General features: G+C 43.1%; 1 protein-coding gene across 11 annotated transcripts in view; it reads left to right on the top strand.

The window, feature by feature from the left end:
• The window catches only part of slmapa (sarcolemma associated protein a), a 59,458-nt gene continuing 34,278 nt past the window's right edge, over positions 1 to 25,180 (top strand). For all 11 annotated transcript variants that reach the window (XM_080461557.1, XM_080461560.1, XM_080461562.1 and 8 more), the window contains exons 1-3: positions 1 to 1,698; positions 19,644 to 19,791; positions 22,189 to 22,261. In XM_080461557.1, the coding sequence (XP_080317683.1) occupies positions 1,501 to 1,698; positions 19,644 to 19,791; positions 22,189 to 22,261 (419 nt within the window). In that variant the 5' untranslated portion in view covers positions 1 to 1,500. The remainder of the gene's footprint in view (positions 1,699 to 19,643; positions 19,792 to 22,188; positions 22,262 to 25,180) is intronic.

Consider the following 25,180-nt stretch of genomic DNA (forward strand, 5'->3'; position numbering starts at 1 on the left):
ACCGCGCCTGTCTGCTCTGGTAACAGTATGGCGGCTCGGACTTGCGGAGGAGGACAACTTCTTCCAGATTCCTCCCAGAAAACTGTAGCAAGGCGGCGGCTGTGAGTCTAGACCCTCCACGGTGAACACGAGCCGGACTCCCGGCACCTCGTACTGTTTTTCTTTTTTTCTTTCTTTCCCGCGAGGACATATCCCCGCGCCGGTGCGATGCGCGAGCCGGACCCGCGGTCCCAGAAACTCCCCTGATTTTTCCGCGTCTGTCACTGAGTTAGCCGGCTAGCTCCCCGCTTAGCTCCGCTTCGTGCTAATGACGGCCGCCTGCACGGGGACTCCTGGTGGCCGAGAGACGTGCGAGCTCCCCGCTTTTAATCGCTCCGGGAGACCGGGATGGCATGTGGCGTCCATTCGGTAAGCGACCTGGTAGAGAAGGGCGAGGGGAAGCCGTTTGAAGACCCGGAGGAGAACTTTATCGGCACTCATTAGCCTAGCCTAGCCGAGCCTAGCCTAGCCGTGTTGGCCGGGAGCCAGCGCTCCGCCAATTAGCATTTTGAGTTGCACCAGACGAGCCGATAATCCCCCCGCTTCACCCGGCTGAGTGTTTGGAAGCGCCTCCGCAGTCTGATTCGACAACAAGAGACGGCAGTGGAGTGTTTTCAGCCGGCGTTCACGTAGTGGAGTCCAGTGGCGGGCGTCGCGAGCAGGTCTTGGAGGCGCTCCGCTCCCCGGAGGGAGTGGTTGGTGGACGGCAGCTACCTGCCGGCCGAGCCGCCCTGTATCAGGGCAACAAGGTCAATTCGATTATCATTCAAACATCGCATATGACACTGGACGCGGACCACTGACGTGAGCAGACCGAGCGGAGGGGTTGCACGCTGGGGTGTGAACCTGCAGGACCGCCGCTCCTGGAGCCCGCAGCTCCCGTCGCTTGAAAACTCTGAGGTCCACGGTTGGTTTTTCCTGGATTAACTACATTAGTCGGTGTGAGTCGCTGCTGCTGCCCCGGGAGGCCTGTGGAGACCCGGGCCAGGGAGCAGGCTGCTTTCCCCCTGGACTGCCACGGTGCTGGGACACTTTGATGGACGTGTGTGGCTGTTGGCCAGCCTGTCACAGCTATACTCAGTCATGTCTGTCTGGACACATGGCTCCTTGGTCTGCACATAATGCCTGCCTGCCGTCAAATATGGGCATCGTTATGTAGCTTTGGTGGACAGTCAGTGAAGGGAATGTTTTATACCTGTTGGTTTGTTCTTTTTGTTTGCATTTTTTCCACATTCAAGAGCTTGTATGCAAGTCAGACAGTGGTACAGCCCAGGCCGTGTGCAGTGGACAATGTCTACTAGTTAGTGCCTAGGGTATTAGAGGAATTGTCATTTTGGCCTAGTGCATAGGCCACTTACATTATAGATTATTCATTGGGGATTGTGACAGAAACCTGCCACTCTGGATCAAGAAAACGTGTCCCTCCTGTCTGGTTGGAGTAACACTCTCAAGCCAAAATCAATGCCTTCAGCGCTGGCCGTGTTCGCCTGCCGACCAAACTCGCACCCATTCCAGGAGCGGCATGTGTACCTGGATGAGCCAGTCAAGATCGGCAGGTCTGTGGCTCGGTGCCGCCCGGCGCAGAACAATGCCACCTTTGACTGCAAGGTGCTGTCCAGGAATCATGCCCTCGTATGGTTCGACCACAAGACCGGCAAGGTAAGAACTTTTCTCACTGTTGTCTTTCTCCTCCAGGATTTAAGCTCAAACTGTTTTCTTCTTAACGCTCAAATAACTGTGCATTTTCATCCTCCAAAGCCACAATGGGGGAGGTGACTAAACCTGTTTCACAAAATTCTCAAGCAGACAAGCCCTACTGGGAGCTTTTTGAACTCTGCTTTGTCTAATGCCCACTCTTGATCAATCTTTGTCAGGTGACACAAAAGCACACACACACCTTGAAAAGCTTTCTACTGAGTTCAACCTGCTGACATAATCTTCAGATGAAAACCTTCCTGTGCAGTCTGCTACTGACAGCCACTTCTTTGTTTTATATATATATATATATATATATATCATGTAAATGGTGATGGCCTGTCATTCTGACAAATTAATGCTCGATATTATTTAAAAGATTTTTTTTAATTTGACCTTTATTTATTCAGATAATCTCATTGAGATCCAAGTTCTCATTTTCAAGAGAGACCCGTTAAAACACGACACACAGAATTAGATTCCATAAAGTGACAGGCAGAATATAATAAAAGTATAGGGACATATTTTAAGTGTAGCTGTATGATGTTTTCAATCTTAAAAACAAAAGTTAATGAACCTTTTAGCCTTTTTTTCTTTTCATTTTTTGTCATTCACACCTCTTTTTTTTTTTTTTACTTGACCTGTCTGGGATCAGGAATGGTGGATGTGTGGTTGGATGTAGAAGGATAGAACCTGGATGGAAGTATGGAGAGACTGATGGATGGAAGACCAGTTGGCTGGACGTATGAAGGACTAGATGCTTAAATGGGTGAAGAAACTGATGGTTGGATGTATGGAAAGGTGGATAATGGTTTCGATGGATGAATGAACCAATCGTTGGCTTCCAGACTGGTTGAATGAGTGACTGGACAGACTTTTGCTTGGTTGGATTTCTGAGATTAATATAATATTAGTATTTCAGTCTAAATGGCACACATCTGTCAGTGTACTATCATTAAAATAAGTTCACTACAGGAAAGATCATCCACAGTGATGTGGAAACAAATGAAGACGATAAAAGATATAGCAAAAATAGATTTTCTCAAATGCTAAACTTTAAAGATAATACTTTGATTAAAAAAACAACTTTCTCAGACCGTCTCACAGGGCTTTACTGTCAAGACATGAAGAAGGATCAGTATAGTACATACTGAGAGGGTAGTGTTGTTACAAGACTTTTAACTAACACTGTAGATAAATCGAAGGACAAGCATAATCCCAGTTGAGCCCTAATCCCATTAAAGCTACAGAGAAGGATGCTACTTCGTCAAATTAGCAGAATTAAATGATGCTTGTTTTGGACTTCAGTGTCTGAAACTGTCCATTTAGTGGACTACATGCCAGCCACGTGATTCCTTGACTGGTTCTCCGTCTTTTGTCAAGCTTTTTAAACTCGGACTGTCAAAATACAACAAACACTCAGTCCCTTTATAAACTGTGTCAACTTGTGTCAGTGGAACTTTCCGAAGCAGTGAACCTCTCAGTACCCTTTGTAATGATGGTCTTTGCTCCCGCTTGCTGTTAACGCCACAACCCTGAAAGTTGAGTGTATGTCATGATAAAACGGAGCCCGCCAACAGGACGTGGACTGTCGGGAGGAAAAAGCAGAGTAAAGATCGTTAATAATTCAAAGTATCTTGTATTATCATGTATTTGGCCTCTATTGTAATAAGTAATGTTTATTTTTGAGAACACTAAGAATTTTATAAATAGGAAAATGTTTTCTTACACAAGCATTATCTATTAATACATGAGACGGTCAAATTAACTTCACTTATAAAGCACATGTTCACTTCTTCACTAGTTTTTAGGCGTCGCACTCACACACCCAAGTGTTGACGGCTGCCTCGCAAGGTGCTCGACTTCCATTGGGAGCGATTTGGAATTCGTTGTCTTGCTCAAGGACACTTCAACACATGGACGAGGCAAGATTGGTGGATCGAAGTGTTAACCTTGAGATTGGAAAACGACCTGCTCCGCCCCAGTCGCCTGCAGTAGAATGAACACCCCCCCCCCCCCCCCCCCCCCCCTCGCTGGGGGCCTGGAATACTAGTCCTCAGTGCTCAAGTAGGCCCTATTAAGACGGCTCCGTGAGACGTTGGAGAGACGTCCTCTTGCAAAACCAGCGTAGCTGTAGGTCATATAATCGCTTTACTGGAGCAATGAGCAACCACATTAACCTCCAACATCTTGACATTTACCTGCGTGGAATGACACTTCTGCTGTTTGTGGCTCTTGTTTGACATCGTTACCCAGAGACACTATGACCCCGTCAAATCTGAGAAGATAGCAGCTCACCCCAGCATCTACTTCAACTTAACTTTATTAAACTTACATACTTCAGAAAGTTAGTGGAGAACATTGAGGCCCCGTTTACACGACAACGTTTCAGGTGAAACGCATCATTTTTGCGTTTTCGTCTCTGAACAGTTTTACGTTTACGTGGCAACGTTTTGAAAATGATGTCTGTTTAGATGAAAACGGCAGAAACTCTGAAATCCATGTTGGGCTACTTGTGGGTGCTGTTGTTTTTTACATTTTTTTCATGAAACCACACGTGTGCAGAGAACAACACACTATAAACATGAACAATGGCAAGTACACGTATATTTGTATGAACATGCGATCAAGTTGGATTGTTATTACGGCGACTGTCAAGTATAAAAGTACCAAGTCCAAGAGAGTATGGACTGGGAGTCCTGACACTCTGGAGCAAACTTTGTTCTTATTGTCCACCTACTGAGCATGTGCAGAACTATTGACTACAGCTGAAGTGCTTATGCGCAGCAGCAGTGTTTCCCCTTTTTACGTGGAGATGAAGCCTGTGCGTTTTCAGAAAGTTGTGTTTCCCCCGTCTCCTAGGCAACAAAGTCGGAGCATTTTCAAATAGTTTCACCTTGTGAGACTTCTTCAAAAAGCTCCACTTTCCGTGGTTCTAAGCCCTGTTGTCATGTGACCAGAACCCCAAAACGCAACCAAAGTTTTGCCTCTTCACTTAAAAAACGACGTGTAAACGAGGCCTCGGTAGAACAGACTGCGCTGCCTTTTAACGGCATTCCGAGCATTTTCATTTTTTGGATTTGTCGACTTGACTGGGTTGAATAATTTCCCTGAAACATCCTCAATATGTGCACACATTTGTTTTCGTTCACATGAGTATACATCTAAACCAATAAACCAATGTTCACCCAAAACAGAATATACATTTAATCATAATACAGTAGGTAAAATAGACAAACATTGAATAACAACAAAATCATAAAATGAAGCAATGAGTAAAAAACTATAACTTTATAATTTAGAAAATGTCAGGTAAAACTCAAGCTAAATAACTGGGTTTTGATACATTTTATGTTGATTGTACCAGCAGTACTCTGTTTTTAAGGTTAATCTTTGCAGTATGTGGCTGACAAAGTATTTTTTGTCGTAAGTGAATTAGCAGGAAAAGTGTTTCTTTCTCGTCAATGATCATAGAGTTGATTCCCTGGAGAGAGGATCAACTTATTCCTTCTCTGAAGAAAATTCATTTCCGATATCTAAGGAGAGAAGTCCTGGCTTTGGTCCAGGATTTAGACTTAATCGTTGTTCTGCAGAAGCAACCTCTTAGTTTTTCTTTCTTTCTTTTAAATCCACAGGTCTGAGATCTAAAGCAGATGGATCAGATTGTGTGCATGGTGGCATCTGTCGCTGTGTTTTTGCGATTTCTCTGTAGAACAGGTCCGACAGGCTGAGACGGCCTCGGGATTACCCAGCTATGGCATGCTGGGACTTTGAAAGAGCGTGCACGTGTGTGAGCGTGCACTGCACAAGCTATTTATACCGACACTGGGAACGTCATCCTTTCCTCTCTTCAGGGATACACACACACACACACACACACACACACACACACACACACACACACACACACACACACACACACACACACACACACACACACACACACACACACACACACACACACACACACACACAGATTTATTGGCACTTAAGGTTGTCAGATGTGTGTTGTGTTGAAAGGGGATTGATTATTTTAGTTGGTGGTTTATCACCTCAGGTTGTGCCAGTACTTTCTTTTCACTGATTTAGACAGCCGGGTTATTCTCAGCATCATGAACTGAGTCCAACTCACACTTTCTAATGAATTATCTGATTTCTTATCATTCAGCTCTGATCCATAGTTTTGTATGTGGTTTTTAGTACTGTTTTTCTATATTTTAATTGGGACAATTTACTCATTTATTGCTGTTCCTGTTCATTTTTATTAGTATTAGCTCATGAATTTTGAACTGATTAAATCTGAAGGATCTCCCTCTAGTGTGTGATCATATGCAGGTGCTCATAAAGTAAATATTTCCCATAATTTACATTTATTTTTTTTATTCTGTTCTAAATACTTCCATAAATCCCCCTAAATACTGTATCTCTCTCACTTTATATATCAAAAGATTTTACCGTCACTTTCTCCATTATTGTCATCTTGAGTTTCGTTTGTTCCAGTCCTTCTCAAACGTCAACAACAAAATTCACACTTAACTCAATGGACGAAGAGAAACGTCCATTAATTGTGGTTACAATATATGTTTCAGGGTTCCATTTGTACCCATGGAGGGTGCATAGAAATGACAATATACTGACAGTCCACACATCCTGTAGATAATGGAAGTCTGGATTGACCGTGTTTGAGCTGCAGGACAGTGCTGTGTGTATTTAAACCCACAGGACAGACTTTCCTGCCCATGTGCTCACTGCTGGAGGTTTCTTTAAGACCCCGTTTACGCCGTAAGGATTTCAAAAGAAAACGCAAAACTTCCGTTGCGTTTTAGGTGTTTGTTTACAGGACAAAGCTGCTCGGAGCCACTGCAAACAGAACTTTTTGGAAACTGCTCCCAAGGTGGATCTTTTTGAAAACGCTCGTTCTTCGTCTCTCTAAAGTTGGATTAAACGCTGCTACTACACCTAGCGCACTACGGCCGTAGTAAATAGTTCTTCTGCACATGCCTGAATAGATGGACAATAACAAGTGTCGTGACTCCCAGTCCATATTTTCCTGGACTTGGCAGTTTTATTTTGACAGTCACTGTAATAACAATCCAACTTGCTAGTTTTATTTTGACAGTCACCATAATAACAATCCAACTTGGTGGTCTGTCCTCTAGAATGTCCATGTTCTCCCAGTGTTAATGTTTAGAGCTCATTGTTCTCTGCTGGGTGAATGTGGATTCATTATAAAAACAAACAGCACCCACTAGTGGCCCAACATGAAAACTACATCTTTTCGAGTGTATCTGCCATTGCCATGTAGACCGACATCATTTTCAGAACATTGCTGTGTCAATCTTTTTGAAACGAAAACGCAAAAATGATTAGTTTTTATTTGAAAAGCTGTGGTGTCAATGGGGCCCTGTAATTACACCGCCTGTCACATGACTGCAGCCCACAGTTTCAATAATCTGATGAAGGTTTGATGTCTTCACCTGAACCTCCCTGTGCAGATAAGATGTGAATGAAAGCTGTTTTCATAAGCAGCACCTTGTTTACCGTCTGCTGCTCAGCAGTTTGCAGCTCCGGTTTGTTGTCTGAGGCAGATAGTGTGCAGCGTGAAGACACAGTGGAGATAAGTGACATCCTGAGATTGATGAACCAATCTCTCGCCTCACTGATCAAGCACATTGCTTTATTTTTGATTGTCGCTCAGCTGCACATGTGACTGAAAGAGTCGGGGGTCCCACACTAGTAAAGTCTCGGGTCAGAAAAGAAAATGTCATCAACTGCTCAGAATTCTTCAGCGCTGCAGGAAAACTTCCTGTACAGGATCGAACTGCATTCATAGAAAGTTTTTGAATATAAAATGGTAATGGCTCTTTCTTTTTTATTTTTTGTTAACACATTTTATTGTTGTAAATGGCTCTCTTTCTGAACTGATGAGACATTTTGATCCCTGAGAAATAAAAAAATAATGACCTAATATAAATGGCAACCTCATGGTTGTTTAGTTTCGTCTGAATTCATTGCAGTCAGACTGAAATGCTGCGATCCTTGAGTTTGTGGTCACAGTGCATTCTGGTGCGTCTGAAGCCTTTTCCACCGGCTACTGTGTAGGAGGGATGAACTAATTGACACGAGCACAGCTGGTGAGAGGATTTGTGAGGGGCTCTGTGTGTGAGAAACATAAATAATCAAGTGTCTATTTAAGTGATAGACATCATGGGAAGGTCAGATCAGATCCAGCTGCCTCTTGCTCTCTTACTCCCCGAGGTCCTGAGACCTCAGTTTGGAAATCGCTTCACTGGGTTGTGAAAGATAATCGGGCCAATCAGAGAGCTTGACGTGTATTGAGGTGACCTGTTGGTCTCTTTGAAAGTCCAAAGAGCAGTTGAGGTGTCAGAGCTGTGTCACTTATGGTTTGTACTACTTCCTTTCTGCCTTTGAGTCTCTCTCAATAGACATGAGCGCTCAGTTTACAGTGTTTCTCACAAGATTTTGTGAGACTGTGGTGAGGTAACCTATCTGAAACCGTCCATGAACACGGTCGTCTGTACAGTAGTTCCTCACAAGGTGGCCAAGCTCACAGCAGGGCCACAATGTGGTCTGCTGGTCTGCCCTGAAGTGTCACATTAAATGTGTACTGGAGAAAGCAACCAGCGTTGGTGAGAATGTCTGATGTCTTTTACCCCCTGCTGTCAGTGAGCCTTCAGAAACATCCAAGCAGTCGGTCACTGTGATGTGTGGACTCGCAGATACGTGTCAGATTAAACCGGCTTGAAGCCTCGTGGAGGAGATGAGTGTATTACGGCTGTATCTCGTAGTTATCCTGCCAGTCATTCAGGAAGTGTGTACACTGAACCTTAACACGTGACGGCTGACCAGATCACACCTGGCTTATCCTTCTGGAGGACGTTGTTACAACACGTCACAGCTTTGAGTGGGAACTCAGAAAACATTCACACATGCAAATGATTTGAGCCGCTCGTCAGGCTAACTTTATTTTTATACCATTCGCATTTCTACCTCATGTGCTGCATTATTCCTGCAGCACTGCAGCTGTGACATGTTGCTGGTGCTAAATTTGACTCCTGCTGTCCAGCATATTTCCTTGTGTGGATCCTTGAATGCATTCACACCGAAACATGTTACGTTTGCCTGGTTGTTAAGCAACACATCCAATAAAGGGCAGCACACACTTCCACTTTCCAATTGTTCTTTGTAGCATTTCTGCCCAGGCGGGGTTTTGTTGTTTGTGACTGTTGGCTATTCTGCAAACTCCCACGAGTGTTGTCACGATACCGATACCACCATGTAGTTTGATACTTTTGATACTTCCAAATCAAAAGAGAAGACATAAAATGTCATTAGATCCAGCCTGTCTTCAGTAGGACCGATGTCTTTAGGTCTCCCTTGTAAACGAGATGTTGCATCTCGAGGGGCTTTCCTCTCAATTAATTCACATTCAAATTCTTTAAATGGTATGTTACTATGCAGTACTTTTTATAAGATTAAATGGCTATAATAAAATATTTTCATATTATATTATTTTATATTATATTCATAATACTAATATTTATAATAGCTTACATTTGTTTCCAGAGCTATATTTTCATGGGTATATAAGTTACTAGCTGTGGTTCTTTGAACTCCTTCTGCACGTCTGGGTGTTTGTCCTTCAGGTGTTTAGCAGGTTAGTAGTGTAGCAGGTTAGTAGTGTAGCAGGTTAGCAGGTTAGTAGTGTAGCAGGTTAGTAGTGTAGCAGGTTAGTAGTGTAGCAGGTTAGCAGGTTAGTAGTGTAGCAGGTTAGTAGTGTTTCCACTCTGGACCAGACGTGTTCTCTAACACTGTTTACACAGTGGAGCTTCAGAGACACTGTGCTCTTTTGTTTTGAAGCCAAAGTTCTTCATATAGTACTTCTAGTACCTGTTTTTACCTCTCTCTCTCTCTCGCTCTCGCTCTCGCTCTCGCTCTCGCTCTCGCTCTCGCTCTCTCGCTCTTAGTGATATCACTTTTTACGGAGTTTCCACTGGTCGTTTGAGTCAGTTACGCATGCTCACTCTCACATTGACGCAAATGCCATGACATTTACGCATGTGCATTCGGTATTCTTTTCAAAGTAAAAGCTTGGTTGGGAGAAGATTGTTTAGAAAATACGCTGTTTTCCGCACTTTCGATTGTCCAAAACATCCAAAACAAGTCAGAAAGAGGAGCAGCCCGCCGCCGCTTCCCCCACAGAGAGACTGACTCTCCTTGGTGCAAATTACAGCAGTGACGCTCCGCGGCGACGGGGGGAAAAGATCCCGGTACCAGCCGGGCTCAGTATCGTTTTAAAGGCATCAGTACCGCGATACCAATACAGTACCGGTTTACCGAACAACCTAACTCCCACATTACTCACGTAATAATACACAGACAGAGCCTTCTGTCTGTATCTGTGTTTTAGTGTTGAACGTAAGTGGGACTTAAAACTTTCTGCAGCTCACTGTTGTTTGCTTGATGAGTAACGATGTCCAATCTCCGTCAGCTGAGTGGTTTAGGCTCCGTTTACCCATTTAAACGTTATCAAGTGTCCCTTTACATGAAAAACACTTTGGGCCTGTCTCCATGGAGACAGTGAAAACGCTGCTACTGCACGTGCACATCATAGTAAATACTACTTCTACATAAAGTCAAGTAGACAGACGATAACAACAATGGCAGCCTCCAGCGTTTCATGACTCCCAGTCCATATTCTCCTGGTTCTTGATAGTTTCATGGTTGACAGTCACCGTAATAGCAATCCAACTTGTTCGTCTGTCCATGCAAAGTAAAATTAATGCTTTTTAAAAACTCATCAATATGTGTCTGATTCTTTTAAAGGAAATGTTAATGCTGGCTAAGGCTAACGCTAAAAGCTACCTCAGGGAGAAGGACAAGGAGAGATGGTGGTTCTCCAACTGCAATAAAATTAATGCGTAACAAGCTCATGGAGATTTCTGTGATTTTAACAACTATTCATTTCGTAGTAGTAATCAGTTATTGGCCTGTTGGTGACGGATAGACCTTTTCGATCTCTTTCAATCATTGTTTTGGTATGGAAATAGATGGAAATCTAAACATGGTCCATGCAAACTATGGTTTTGGTGCAGCACTGGCTTGACTTTGTCATTTTTCTGCCGCATTTCTGCTACTTGTTAGCAGCTGTAGCTTGTTACCGGTATCGAAGGAGCGAATGGAGTGGCATTCGAATGCAGTGTCATGGGTGGTTGTGCTTGTGGTTTTATGACAACCAAGGAGCTGGTGGAGATCAGCGCTGACAGCAGAGCAGAGCTGCTGTCTGGTGTCAGTATTCAGCGGCACGGTAATGGTCTCTGCAGGAATACCAACAGGGCACAGGAACGCTGCTACAGCGACAAACTGGGCTCTCTCTCACTGCTTCTATCCCAGCGAGTGTGTGTGAAGGAATATGACACTGTTGGCAGAAAAGGCTCCCTGGCACACTCTGGTTTGGCATCATGCACGCCTGTGTTCAGTGAAAGGAGTAAGACGTCCAGATACTGCAGCAGGACACTCGCGCTGAAATTGCTGGTGAATATCAGACTAGGACAAATTATTGCTCTTATTATTATTACAGATTAAGCAGAGCTAACAACTTAAATTTGCCGAAAGTGAAAATCACGCTATCTCACGAAATAATTTTAACAGTGAGATCAGTAAGTATTTCGCTATACGGCTGGTTATTTAGTAGACATGAATCCTGTATATTGCGTTGGCAGGTCCATTTCCATCAGTTTGGAGAGTGGTCGGGATCCAACGCAGAATTCTCAGACTGAAGGAGACTAGAGCAGAAGGATCATACCTGAAACTTTTTAGGACCCATTTACACAACAATGTTTTCAAAATCATTGTTTTCCGAATGTTACTGTGAAAATGTGAGACTTTTTTCAAACGAAAATACAATAACAGTGCGTTTTCACTCTTTGTTTTCGTGTATTCGGGGTAAATGGAGTTCGTGAGGTCTTGGGCTCATGACCGTTGTTTTGTGAAGTTATTTTGCTTTGTGTGCTTGGATTTCCAGTTGGCTAAATGAATGAACTCTGTTTAAGGCTGCTGAACTGTCATATGGCCTCCCACTGCTAGCAGAGCAGTCCTCCTCTTACCAACACTAAAGTAGAAAAATTAAACCCTGGTAGCATGTAAGCTAAAAAAATGTTTTCCCTCCACTATGGCAGTGACTGCGGAAACACATTTGACCAAAACATTTGGATATTTACCTGCACTGAACCACAGTGGTGCTAGTTAGCCACGCTGAGGCGAATTTGATAATAATTAATAGTTTACCAAGAGACACTGTGATAGAGCCTGATATCGCGGCTCATCACCACCGTGGTCTAACAAGACATGTGTCCACTGAACCCATTTGACTTCAGGACATTAATGAATGTGTCAAGGCTAAAAACATGCTGCAGAACTCTCACTTTCCTGATGTATCCCAACAGAGAAATGAGTCGCCATGAAAGTCCCTCTTATTAACATTCCTCATGTTTTCAGATTTTTTTTTTATAGTGTGGAATATATTTGATTTACGTCTTCGACTCAGTCTGAGTTTTTTAATTAGATCCTGTAACATGTCATTAGATTTACTGTCTCCAACGTTATACTCAAACATACTGCGCTGCAGGCAAATTTCATGACTTGTTCATACTTGATACAAGATGTCAAACGACCCATTTGTTTTTGTAAATGTAGGGTTTACCATATGTATGTTTCATCATCTTATTCCACAAAAGCTGTTTTTATATCTGTCCTTTTGGTGCTTTGAAACTGTGAAAATATCCTGGAGAAAAAAACCAGATGAACAACATTATCCAGCCTCGCAGTGAGGTAGGGAGGGAGGGAGGGGTGTGTGTGTGTGTGGGGGGGGGCGTGTGTGGTTCTGGATAAACTGCAGTGGACAGGTGAACCAGGTGATGTAACTCATTCTGACTCTTCATCTTTTCAACACTTCCTCACACAGGAAGCACGGCGCTGTCGACACAGTCACTCACATGAACTCATGGCCACAAGTCACCGTCAAAGCTCCATGCAAGAATTACAAAAACACCCCAAACACACAGAATGTTGTAGGAGAGAACAGAGTAGGCGCGTTTCAATAATTTCATTTACATATTTAAGAATTTTTTCTTCTTTCTTTTCCTGATTAGGCATTTCCACCATGGAAGCTTTGCTTAAAGGCCAAAGAGTTTTACTGTATTGACACAAACAAGCGCAGCAAACAATCTGATCAGAAGGTAATGAAAGTTTTGTGGGTGAGGTGCCTATTGATAAACAAGAAATGAATTGGAAAATTAATTTTTTTTCTGTTTTGAGGTTAAAAATAATTCAGTTTTTGTCAATCTGAAATCCTACAAATGAAATATATATATATTTAAAGATTAACAGGTTTTACCTTCCTTTTTTTTGGGGGGGGGGGGGGGGGGCATAATTTATTCTTCAAAATTAAAATAAAGACAAATCATGCTGGAAAAATATATATACCCCTGACCCCCAAGACTGTGTATTCCTAAAAACTGTTGATTAATAGCTCCCTTGTTGACTGAAAAACTAGTGACGCTCAAATGTTTTGCTTTAAAAATCTTCTAAAGCCTGAAGCAGAATCAAGTCTCACCTTTCCAGGTATGAGTCTTTCACCCAGGCACACAAAGCGTTGCAGCAGGATCACGCTCGCTTGATAAAAAGCTGTTTGAGTTTTCCAGCAGCAGCAAGCAGCCTGTTTTGGGAGCGGTAGCAGGAGTCCAGGCGTCTTGTCTTTCTGCTCTGAGACCTGCTGCAGCCTCCTCCAGACATGAACTGCAACCCGCCAGTATTTTACACATCTGCATCACGTTTGGGAAACACCCAGATGGAACTCCATGAAAGGAGTCAAACGAGAGTGGGGCAGCAGAACATGCTTGGAATGAAAAAAAAACCAAATTAAGTGACTCATGCTTGTTCTCCGTGTTGATGGGGGTGAATGGAGTAGTAAATATATGTTCTGCACATGCTCAGTAGAGCCAATCAGAACAAAATTTCCTCCCTGGTGTAATCACTCCTAGTCCATATTCTCTTGCACTCGGTACTTTTGTTTTGACAGTCACTGTAATAACAATCCAGCTTGGTCGTCTGTGTTCTCCCATTGTTAATGTTTATAGTGTATTGTTCTCTGCAGCATCTGTGTGTGGTTTTATTAGAAAAACAAACAATAGCATCAACTAGTGGCCCAACAGGAAAACTGCATCGTGTTCAGCGTTTCTACAGTTTCGGTGTAAGATTTTTCAAAACATTGCTTCGTAAACGTGAAAGATTTCTGAAATGAAAATGCAAAAATTAGGCATTTTCACTTGAAAAGTTAAAGTAAACGGTATGGAATCACAGGAGTGCCAAAATTAAAAGGAAATAAATGTGGAAATATAAAGAGAATCAATAATACAAAAAATATCCAAAGGTAGTCATTTTCTTTTTCTGTCTTGTCTTTGCTTATTCCATTTAGTCAATGCTTCTCCTGTTTTGTCTTTGTCTTTTCCATTTGCTTTTTGTCATTGTCTTTACTGGACGAGTCAAGCCGTCTGGAAAAGACAAAAGCAATACAAAGCAAATCAGCAGGACTGTGGGGGGTCTCTCTGTCCAGGGGGACTAGTCCATACCTGATCACACCATTCCTGCTTGAAGGACGGTGGCTATGTAGTAGCCTCTTCTCAATTCGTCCACGTCCGTCATATTTAACTTTCCCTCTTTTACTTCAAATAAACGTGCATATGCGACTACTTCCTGCTATTACATAGCCACTGGTTGGCACTCTTGCCAGTAGTACTCCGGTTTCCTCTTACAGTCCAAAAACATGCACCGTGAATCCCGAAGGAAGACCCTCGGCCCGAACCGGGTCCCTCTTAAAGCTGCTCCCAATATATATAATAATAGTATATGACATTGCAGTACATCACACTTCATGGACAATATTTTGTTGTTGTACTTTACCTCCATCTGAGTCCCGGTGCTGCTTCGCTTCACTGTTTTCCTCCTGATGGTGTGAGATCAGGAACTTGTTTATCAGGCCCAAGTCAGAAATGTGTCCTGACTGGCCCGGGACTCCCGACACCCTGGAAGATGTTTGGTCCTGCTCGCCAAAACTATTCAGCCCGTTTCCTCATGAAGGAAACGTGTGTGTGAACATGTTATCTCACCTGTAATTGTGCAATAAATTCCTCTCAACTGCCCCACATGCAGATATGTAATCTTACATATAATCCTATATGTAATCCTATATGGGATTGTGGGGCAGCATGGCTCGGTTGGTAGAGCGATCATCTCCCAATCGGAAGCTTGCAGATTCGATTCCCATCTTTGCCTGCCAACATGCCGAAGTGTCCTTGGGCAAGACACTGAACCCCCAAACTGCCTGTGTGTATGCAGTGAGTGAGCGAGTGGTTGGTGGTGGTCAAGAAAAGCGCTAAATAAAAACAGTGCATTATTACATTATTATTTGTAATCTTGTATGTATGCACAGCCCCTGATAATAACGCTGGAAGGTTGTTTGAGGAAAGGCTTGCTTCTGGAAGAGATTGAACATTTAGAACAGTTTGCCGTTACCTTATTGATTATGTGTGAAGAATGACGGTTGTGTGTAAAGAGGGAGTGTCAGACACTGAAATGTGAGGCGGACTTATCTTTAGTTGTATTCGACTTCTTAAGTGTGTCTGCAAAGAGTATTGAGCTGTCAGGTGACTGCTGCCTTCTCTTAAGTAACACGCGTGTGTCTGTATGTGTGCGTCATGTGCCGACCTGCTGACTGGTTAAGTGGCTGTGGTGTTTCCCAGCTGAAGGTTTTCACAGGTCTTTTGGCAGCTGATGATGAATCAAAATCCAAAGAAAGTGACACAGAGTTCATTTATCTGATGAGAGAGACAGAAAGAGAGAGACGAAGAGAGAGAGACGAAGAGAGAGAGACAAAGAGAGAGACAGACAGACGGAGAGAGAGAGACGAAGAGAGAGAGACAGACGGAGAGAGACAGAGATGCAGTGTTTCCCTCTGAAATGTGGTGTCAGTGGGTGGGAATGCTGCAGGAATGCTTGGCGTGAAACTGGAATTGTGGATGTTAATAAAAACTGATATCAGTTAAATCTCTTCCAAGATGTTTGTGTTTTGCAGTTTGCAAGAAGAAGATGTAACTTCATCTTTTTTTTACTGAAACAGCAGCCAGGATCCTGGATGGTGTTAAACTTGTGCTTGTTAATGAGGAGGGAGATTATTCACTTAAAGCTCAAGTACAGAAGTTAAGGGATTAAAGTGAAGCGGGAACATGCTGATATGATTGAGGAAGAACGTGGAGCTGCGACTTTCTGATACTGAATGATAATAGTTTCTGTGAGCGCTCAGATGAAACCAGCCGTGGAGCTGCTGTCTTTCTCTTTGTCCTCGTTAACAAACTTAATTGAAGTTGCGTCTTCAGTGAAGATTAACGGCCCCATCTTTCAGCTTTAATGTCGGCTGAGGCTGTTATGATGGTTGATATGTCATGAAACTCCTGTTTACTGAAGGAGGGGTGCTTTATTAATCATGAACAGAACAATGACATTTGTCCCACTGGACGCAGCATTAGTTTGTATCCACAGTCTCTGTGTGTATAACGGCTTTATTAAAGCTGCAGAGCTGCTGTCTCTCGCTTTCCTGCCAACAGTTAGCATTAGCATTTTTGAAGCTCTTGTCTCTGTTAGGCCTTGTTTACGCTGCAACGAGCCCAGAGAAAACCACAGGGGTTTTTTCCAGACAAGTTTGAGATTCAACAAATCCTTCCTTTCTATTTTTGTTCTTCCCCTCAGCCGAAATGTTTCACGACTCATCTGAGAGGTTTCGTCAGTCCTTACAGGTGAACCGTGCTTCCTCGGAACAGAAACATGGATGGCATGACTGAGCCCCGTTTACAAGACAACGTTTTCAAGCGAAAACGCAAAACCCTCGTAGTGTCTTTGGGGTCTGTTTACCTGACACTGGCCGCCACCAGACTGGCCTGACTCCCAGTCCAGATTCTCCTGTGACCTGGTAGTCAAACAAGAGCGCCCACTACTGGCCCAAAAACCTTTCTGAATAGAATTTAAACGTTTGTGAAACAAAAATGCAAAAACAACGCATTTTACTGTCTATGTGAAGCACTTTGTATAAATAAAGTTTGATTTGATTCATTGACCAGTGTTGTGGTTTCTGCGTGGAGACCCCCCGCTGTGGCAGCACTGTGCTTCCATTCAAAAACAAACCTATTTTCATGCAGCGTCGGTTTGCTCCTAACTTTTTATCTTCCTATCAGCTCCGCAGTGTTTTACTTACTGTTTGTGTGCCATGTCACACACACACACACACACACACACACACACACACACACACACACACACACACACACACACACACACACACACACACACACACACACACACACACACACACACACACACACACACACACACACACACACACACACACACACACACACACACACACACACACACACACACACACACTAAACATAACATCCACTCGACTCATGCTTACCTTTACGAGGGCATAAAACACCATACAACTTTCATCACACTGCGACCAGACTGCAGCTCCGGCGGATTACGTTATGTTTCTCTCTGTCTGTCTGTCTGTCTGTCTGTCTGTCTGTCTGTCTGTCTGTCTGTCTGTCTGTCTGTCTGTCTGTCTGTCTGTCTGTCTGTCTGTCTCTCTCTAACTGTCTGTCGGTCTCTGTCTGTCTCTCTCTCTCTAACTGTCTGTCTGTCTGTCGGTCTCTCTCGCTGTCTCTCTCTCGCTGTCTCTCTCTCGCTGTCTGTCTATCTGTCTGTCTCTGTCTGTCTCTGTTGGTCTCTGTCTCTCTCTCTCTCTCTCTCTCTCTCTCTCTCTCTCTCTCTCTCTCTCTCTCTCTCTCTCTCTCTGTCTTTCTCTGTCTGTCGGTCTCTCTCTCTGTCTGTGCTGGAAGGACAGATCTTTTTAGTCGTGAAGGAGAGCTGATGAATGAAACTCCTGGAACGACACAAACAAGCCTCAGGCATCCCGCTCAGATTGCTTACTGTGTGTGTGTGTGTGTGTGTGTGTGTGTGTGGATATGAGCTAATTTGTCTCCTGGACTTTGTGTCAAGTCAGCTGTTATTTAGATTGTTTCCTGACTCTTCCTGTCATGATGCTGTGACATGCTGCTGTGCCGTCTGTACAACTGAAGCGGAGCTGGAGGATTTAATTTAGCCGTGAAAGATTAAGTGATGATGGGAGGGAAAGTGTCGACTCAGCTGTGAGAGGAAGAAGAAATGAGGAGTGTTCCCATCGGGACGATTTCTGAGGCTCAATTAATCTACTACTGGATCCTTTTAAATAATAGCTGTCTAGAATCACCTTCCCGTGGGCCCACCACCCGCAGGAAGGTTCTTAATCGGTGCTGTGTGATCTGGGTGCTCAGGCTGTCACCCCCGCGACCCGGAAATGGATAAGAGGAAGAAAATGAATGAATGAATGTCTAGAATTACTGAATTTGCTCTAATTCAGCTTTTCAAACTGAGCGTCAGATTATTTTAAACCAAGTCTTTATTAATCCTTTAACAGGCGAGTCATCTTATATGGTAACTTCTGCATTTCTTTCCGTCTTGTGATAGAATATTTTCAAACTCAAACCTATTAACTTATTACTCTAAGGCCCCGTTTACACCACAACGAATCAGAGTGTATCCACAAAACTTTCTTCACTTTTGGGGGGTCCGTACGGCACCATTAAAAACTTTGCGGATACAGTGCATCCGCAAAGTTTTTAATCCGGCTCCCAAGGTGGAAAGATTCTTTCAAGGTTTCTGTTCCCTCCTGCAGAGACTGATGGAGGCTACAGAGCCTGTTACTGCTCATCTCCCCCCCCCCCCCCCCCCCTCCTGCTCATCCAGTTGTAAACAAACATGGTGGCCATGTAGTGGTACGACCCGTGGTGGTACGACCCGTAGTGGTACGACCCGTAGTGGTACGACCCGCGGTCCATATTCTAGTTTTATGGTCCAGATCAGTAGTTTAATAGTTGAGACTCTCCCTGATAGAATCCGGTTCCTCATCAGTCCACTAGGATGTCAGGTTCTCTCCATTTTCTTCACCTTTATAGTGTTTTGTTCTCTGCACACGTCTATGTAGTTTCATTACAGAATCAAGCAACAGCGCCCTCCAGTGGCCCGACATACTAACTAGATCGTTGTCTCTGTGTCCACTCCTGCAGTGGAAACACCCCCACTTTTATTAGCGGATTAGGTGTGGTCATGTGAAACGTTGTCGTGTAAACAGGGCCCATAGCCGCTGCAGGAACACTGAAAGAACGGCAACTTTGTTTAGCATTTTACAGCAATGAGGCATTTCGAAGTGATTTACATAAACAAACACCCTGAGAAAGGACAAAAAGAAAAGACAGCAGCATGACCATAACAGGAAAACATCAAAACAATTGAAAGTACAAGAGTTGTAGTGCAACATAAAACAAATCCTGTCTTATTAACGCCAACAGAACGTTCTTCAGCCTAGTTTGGAAACGCCTCCAAGTCGGAGCCGTCCTGCAGTTTTACTGGAGTTTGTTCCAAATATTTGTTTAATGTTTGGTTATAAATACAGAGACTCCACGAGCGGAAAAGCCAGAATTTGAGTGCTAAAGCTCCCAGAGAAACTCTAAATAAGAGTTAATAATAACAACGGTTCAAATCAGAATATGAATTTTAAAATCACAACAAAAATACTAACCTCAGAACTGGATGCCTTGTTTTTTTTTTTTTTTATCATTGTTGATTTTCTTTGTTTTTTGAAAAGATTTCAGTCGTGTACTTGTGGCTGCTGTATCCCATGTATTAGTTTTTCTTCATTTTCCTTGGTGTGACCTCACCTGCTGTGTCTCTGTCAGTTCTACCTGCAGGACACTAAAAGCAGCAACGGGACGTTCATCAACAGCCAGAGGTTGAGCCGCGGCTCCGAGGAGAGTCCGCCTTGCGAGGTCCTGTCCGGGGACATCATTCAGTTTGGCGTCGACGTCACGGAGAACACACGCAAAGGTACTCGCACGTTTAACACACACTTCTCAAAGCCTTTATATTGGTCGTATGTTTGACTCACAATGAACAGATTGTTTTAAGACCTGGTGTAGTCCATAATCCACACTCAGACGTGAGTGAAATAATTCCTCTTGAGGAACCCTGGAGGAGGCTCTGGGCTCATTTACCATTAAAGAGGACGACCTGCTGCTTCTCCTCGTGGTGCACAGCCCATATTGAGGTCAGATTTTCAGCTCTACTAATACCATGTTCATACTGGACAGCCTGCAGGCATTGTCTGCTCCTGTCTTGTTTATATGGAACTACCGTCCACAACAAACGCGCCAACACTGCTGCTGCGCCACGGCCTCACTCTGACTGGAGAATGAAGTTAAAAAGTACTCCAAACCCACAAAATAAATATTAAAGCCACAACTAAAAACAAGACTACTAAAACCACATCATGAATGCTAAAACTACAACATAGGAAAAAAATCTACGCCTAAAAATATATATAATCGAGTTTCGATTCAATTTTCGATTTTTTTTCTCAGTGCACTCAGAATAACTGCAGACATCATGTATATTGTCAAAAGTGCAACTTTATTGCTGTAATTGTCCTCATAGTTAAACTGCAGGTAAACCAGTATTTCCTCTAGGATTTTTATAATATCAACGAAGAGGTATACAAAATAAATGCTAAGTAAAATGTAACTTCAGAAGCCACATTCAGTCAGTTTCATCTTGAGTGGCTGGGCTGGTAAAATAAGCTATAATAACCTTTGAATTTACACTTGAAAGTATTTCTTTTTTGTGGTCACAGTGTTCATGATAAATTTAGCAAGATCACACAATTAGTACTGAAAATCACTACAATCTCAACATAAAGTCAATATTAATGAAACATTCTGCTGCAAAATACAGTGAAATGTTAAAAGAATCCTAAATCCTATATAACCACCTGGCTTGGTGGTTTCTGGGCTGATCGGAGCTTTTTGCGGCTGGTTTTGGTCTGCAGACCTTATGTTTGACTGAAGTAAACTTCACAGCAGTGCCCCCTGCTGCGAGGCTATCCGCTCATTAAGGTGTGTTAACAGTTGAAACCTCTCCATGCTCAACTATTTGTCTTCTCTTACCGGGTCACTCGTCCGAGATTCTACTGTACACATGAGTTAGACGGCTTTCAGGCACTATTTTTTTTGGTCGTCATTTTCAAATATTGACCGTCCAAATGACGTCTGGAGGCTCGTTGCATTAAACCGTCCAGTGAAATGGAACTGCTGTGACTTAAACTGGCTTTAGCAGCAAAAATACTGCCTGTGTTCAGGCTCTTCCTCCGAGCGCCCCCCCCCCCCCCATCGGAGGACGAGCTGGCGAGTACCGGACCCAGTCGAGGACTGTTGTGAAGGAGGAGACTTGCGTTGGTGGAGAATTTGCATCATTTAAAAAAATGTTTTTAAAAGAGATTCAAGCTTTAACCAGGTTTAAACAAAAGTGCAACAACAACAACGGAAGCCCACAAGGATTGGTAGACCAGAACGGGAAGAATGATGAAAAAACGGGGCGGGAAAAACTCAAATTTGCACAATGAAAATCGATTTTAGCTCCAAATTGGATAAATCGATTGAATCGATGTTTTGCCCGGCCCTACTACAATATAAATGCTAAATGAACAACATTAATTCTAAAACTACAACATGAACGCTAAAACTACAGTGTAACTGCTAAAACTACAACATGAACGCTAAAACTACAGTGTGACTGCTAAAACTACAACATGAACGCTAAAACTACAGTGTGACTGCTAAAACTACAACATGAACGCTAAAACTACAACATGAACACTAAAACTACAGTGTGACTGCTAAAACTACAACATGAACGCTAAAACTACAGTGTGACTGCTAAAACTACAACATGAACGCTAAAACTACAGTGTGACTGCTAAAACTACAACATGAACACTAAAACTACAACATGAACACTAAAACTACAACATGACTCCTAAAGCTACAGTGTGACTGCTAAAACTACAACATGAAAGTTAAACTACAGTGTGACTGCTAAAACTACAACATGAAAGTTAAACTACAGTGTGACTGCTATAACTACAACATGAATGTTAAACTACAGTGTGACTGCTATAACTACAACAGGAAATCCAAAACTCAAGTTGAAGCCTAAGGCTGAAAACATGAAAGCTTGAGCCACAACGTGAATGCTCAGTCAACCAACAGGATGTTGAAGCTGCGGGTGAGCGGGTACCATGGTAACCAGACTGGTGAAGCGGTGAGGTCAATGATGCGGTTGTAACCTGAATCCTCAGGTCACATGAGGATGAAATGTAATGAAAGTAAAAGCAGGCGCAGTGTTTCTCTGGTCCAGTGACACCCGTTGTGCTCTTCTGTCTGTCTGCAGTGACTCATGGCTGCATCGTGTCAACAATCAAACTCTTCCTACCTGATGGGATGGAGGCACGCCGACGAAGCGAGTAAGCATCAACACCTTTATTCTGAACGCTGATCCATCCAAGCTCCTCAGAGAACACATAATTACATTTACAGGTTGTGATAGTTATTGATCATTATTACTAGGGCTGTCCCGATCACACTTTTTGGCCCCGATACCGATCCGATTTTTCAGAATTGAGTATCGGCCGATACCGATACTTGCCCGATCCGATACTTACATTGCTATCGCAAATATACTCAATAGTCTATTTTTGGAGCGACTAAGATGTCTGAAGCTAAAAGTACTATTGGCAGAAGCTTTGTTTACCTAGAAATGATTGTAATTATTGTAACAACAAAACCCAGTTACACTCTGCAGTCTTGTTTCTGTTATTTATCTTAACTTAAACTACTTCACCTGGATTTTGTGGCAAATAAAAAGAAAATGAAACCCAGTGAATCAGTTTGACTAACATAGAAAGTATAAAAAACTACAACATAAACAGTATTCAGTAAAACCAATCAGAAGAACCCAATTCCCAATTGCCTTTAGGGGGCGCTGTGACTCACCAAACACAACAAAAACGCAGAAGAAGACAGACCACATAGAAATATAGAAGTAGACTTCTGCACATAAACACATAAACCACTATATATAACTCTAGTTTTATAGGTCTATGGCCCCGCTCCACTGCTTCTAGCTTCTGCAGCTCCACCCGAGCTTCTAGTCCCTGATTGTTGTGGTTATTAGGTGACGTAGCGGACCGCGGTGGGGGGAGGAGGGGGGCCATTACGTCATCTATTGTCCATGGATGATGGTCTTTGCTGAGCGTACTCCACCGCATGTTTACTTTTTAGATGTCTTATCAGATTAGTTGTGTTAACCCTTTATAGGGCACTCATTGAAATACTTTGAAATTCAAAAATTCAACTTTGGAGTGTTATTTGGGGACCTAACATGACATAATTACTGTTTTAAAATTTTTGACATTTTTGCATTTTCATGGAGAAAATTTACATAAATGAAGTTACCATATTTGGGTCCTTGCCCGTTAATGGTAAAAAAAAATCCAAGAAGTTTGTATATAAAAAATCCAAGGAAAAAACATATAAGTTGAAAGGAACATGTATTTCTTTAAAATTAGAATAACTTTTAGAACAATACAACATAAGTGCTGATACAGACACCTGCCAACTTACATAGTGTCACTTTAGACAACATTAGGACACTTCTTGAAGTAACGAACAGATATGCTCACTGTCCATGCAGAGGTGGACCTTGCAGACCCTGCAGATCACATTTGCCTTGAGAAAGTTGCCTTTCCTGCTGCAGTACTTGCATGTCTGCCGTTTGGCATGTACAGGAGCATTGAACAGGAAGAGGTCAAACCACGCAGCCATATTTGGGGTGTGGCTGCGGTGTCCTGGGACAGGTGTCGGGACATCAGCAGTGGTGGCCAGGCTATCAACAGATGAAGATGAACTTCTTCTGGAGCTAGGTGTGACTGGCCTCTGGCTGCTGGCTCCCTGGAATACCTGGATTCTGAACTCTTTCAGAGACTGGATATTCTCACCAAGGGCCTTACAGGCCCGCTTGTACACGACCCAGGCATTTGTGAGGCTGACATCAATGACATATGCAAACAGATGCAGATACCACCTCTTGGACTTCATGGGGGTGCGGTGGAGGTATACCAGCATATCACTCTTATCAATGCCCCCCATATTGGCATTGTAACTCTTGATGACAGCTGGACAACTCACTGGCTGTTTCATCTTGGTCTCACTGCAGTCCCTGATAACTGAGGACATCGGCTCTACCTGCATGTCTGTTGACAGCAGAGTGAGAGTTTTGTTGTCCTTCCACCTGATGGCCAGTATCCCATCATCACTGGTGACATAGTCATATGTACCACGCCAGACAACCATTGTCCCCATCTCCTTGATAGACTTGAGTGGAGGAATATAAGGGTCTGCCACATCTTCATCTTCCTTCTTATCATCGTCACTGATGGCATGATCGGCTGGCATGACAACACTGACCCCCCATTTGCCATAAACCATCTGAGCAGACACTTGCTAAAAATGTATCCAATAGAACTGGAATTAGGTCATAAACTAGGAAAAATCTAACAAATTACTATTTATACCTTTAGGATTTCTAAATTAATGGGTTAAAATTAAGTCTGAATCACTGTATTGCAGGTATTACTGTTTTAAAAACATTTAGCAACATTAAAACATAATGCCTTAACTTGTATTGCCTTATTTGTAAGGAAAATGTGTTGAGTATGACTAGTTAGATGCATCGGGCATATGTCCAAAAAAGGTCACACCAAGCCAATTCTCATTTTTAGGTGAATCGGGCATATGATCATATTTGGCACCCACATTTTTCATGCTTTAATTTCACTCATTTCATGAAGTTACTCACAAATAACACTTATTTCATGACTTAGCACAACTACTCAACATTAAAATGTGTGAGTTTCATCAACTTACCATGGTTAGTTTTGATGTTTCAACTGTAAATGCACAGTAAGTTTAGCCAAATGGCCCCCTTTTTCTGACTTCAGAGAAAAAAGGAAATCGGAGGCCTCCCAGGTCTCTGCTGATTGGTCAAATGTCACAATCATGTGGTCTGTGATATAGAGTAATCTCTGCTGATTGGCTGGGTGAAGACCACTTGGTTCTTGATCTCACCTAGGCAAAGTACTGGTGCCAAATGTAATGTGTGTGGAAATTACCAAAAGCGGTCACTTGCCCGATCTTCGTGCAACGCTTCACTTGCACGAAGCTCTGGTGCTCCACCTCTCAGGACTGAGGTGAAGCTCTGGTGCTCCACCTCTCAGGACTGTGGTGAAGCTCTGGTGCTCCACCTCTCAGGACTGTGGTGAAGCAAATAGTCCAACTGGCCTCTGGACTGGTTTGGTGATCAACCTTAAAATCCCTCCAGACTG

Source organism: Lipophrys pholis (assembly GCF_963383615.2).
Source record: "Lipophrys pholis genome assembly, chromosome: 4".
Lineage (NCBI taxonomy): Eukaryota > Metazoa > Chordata > Actinopteri > Blenniiformes > Blenniidae > Lipophrys > Lipophrys pholis.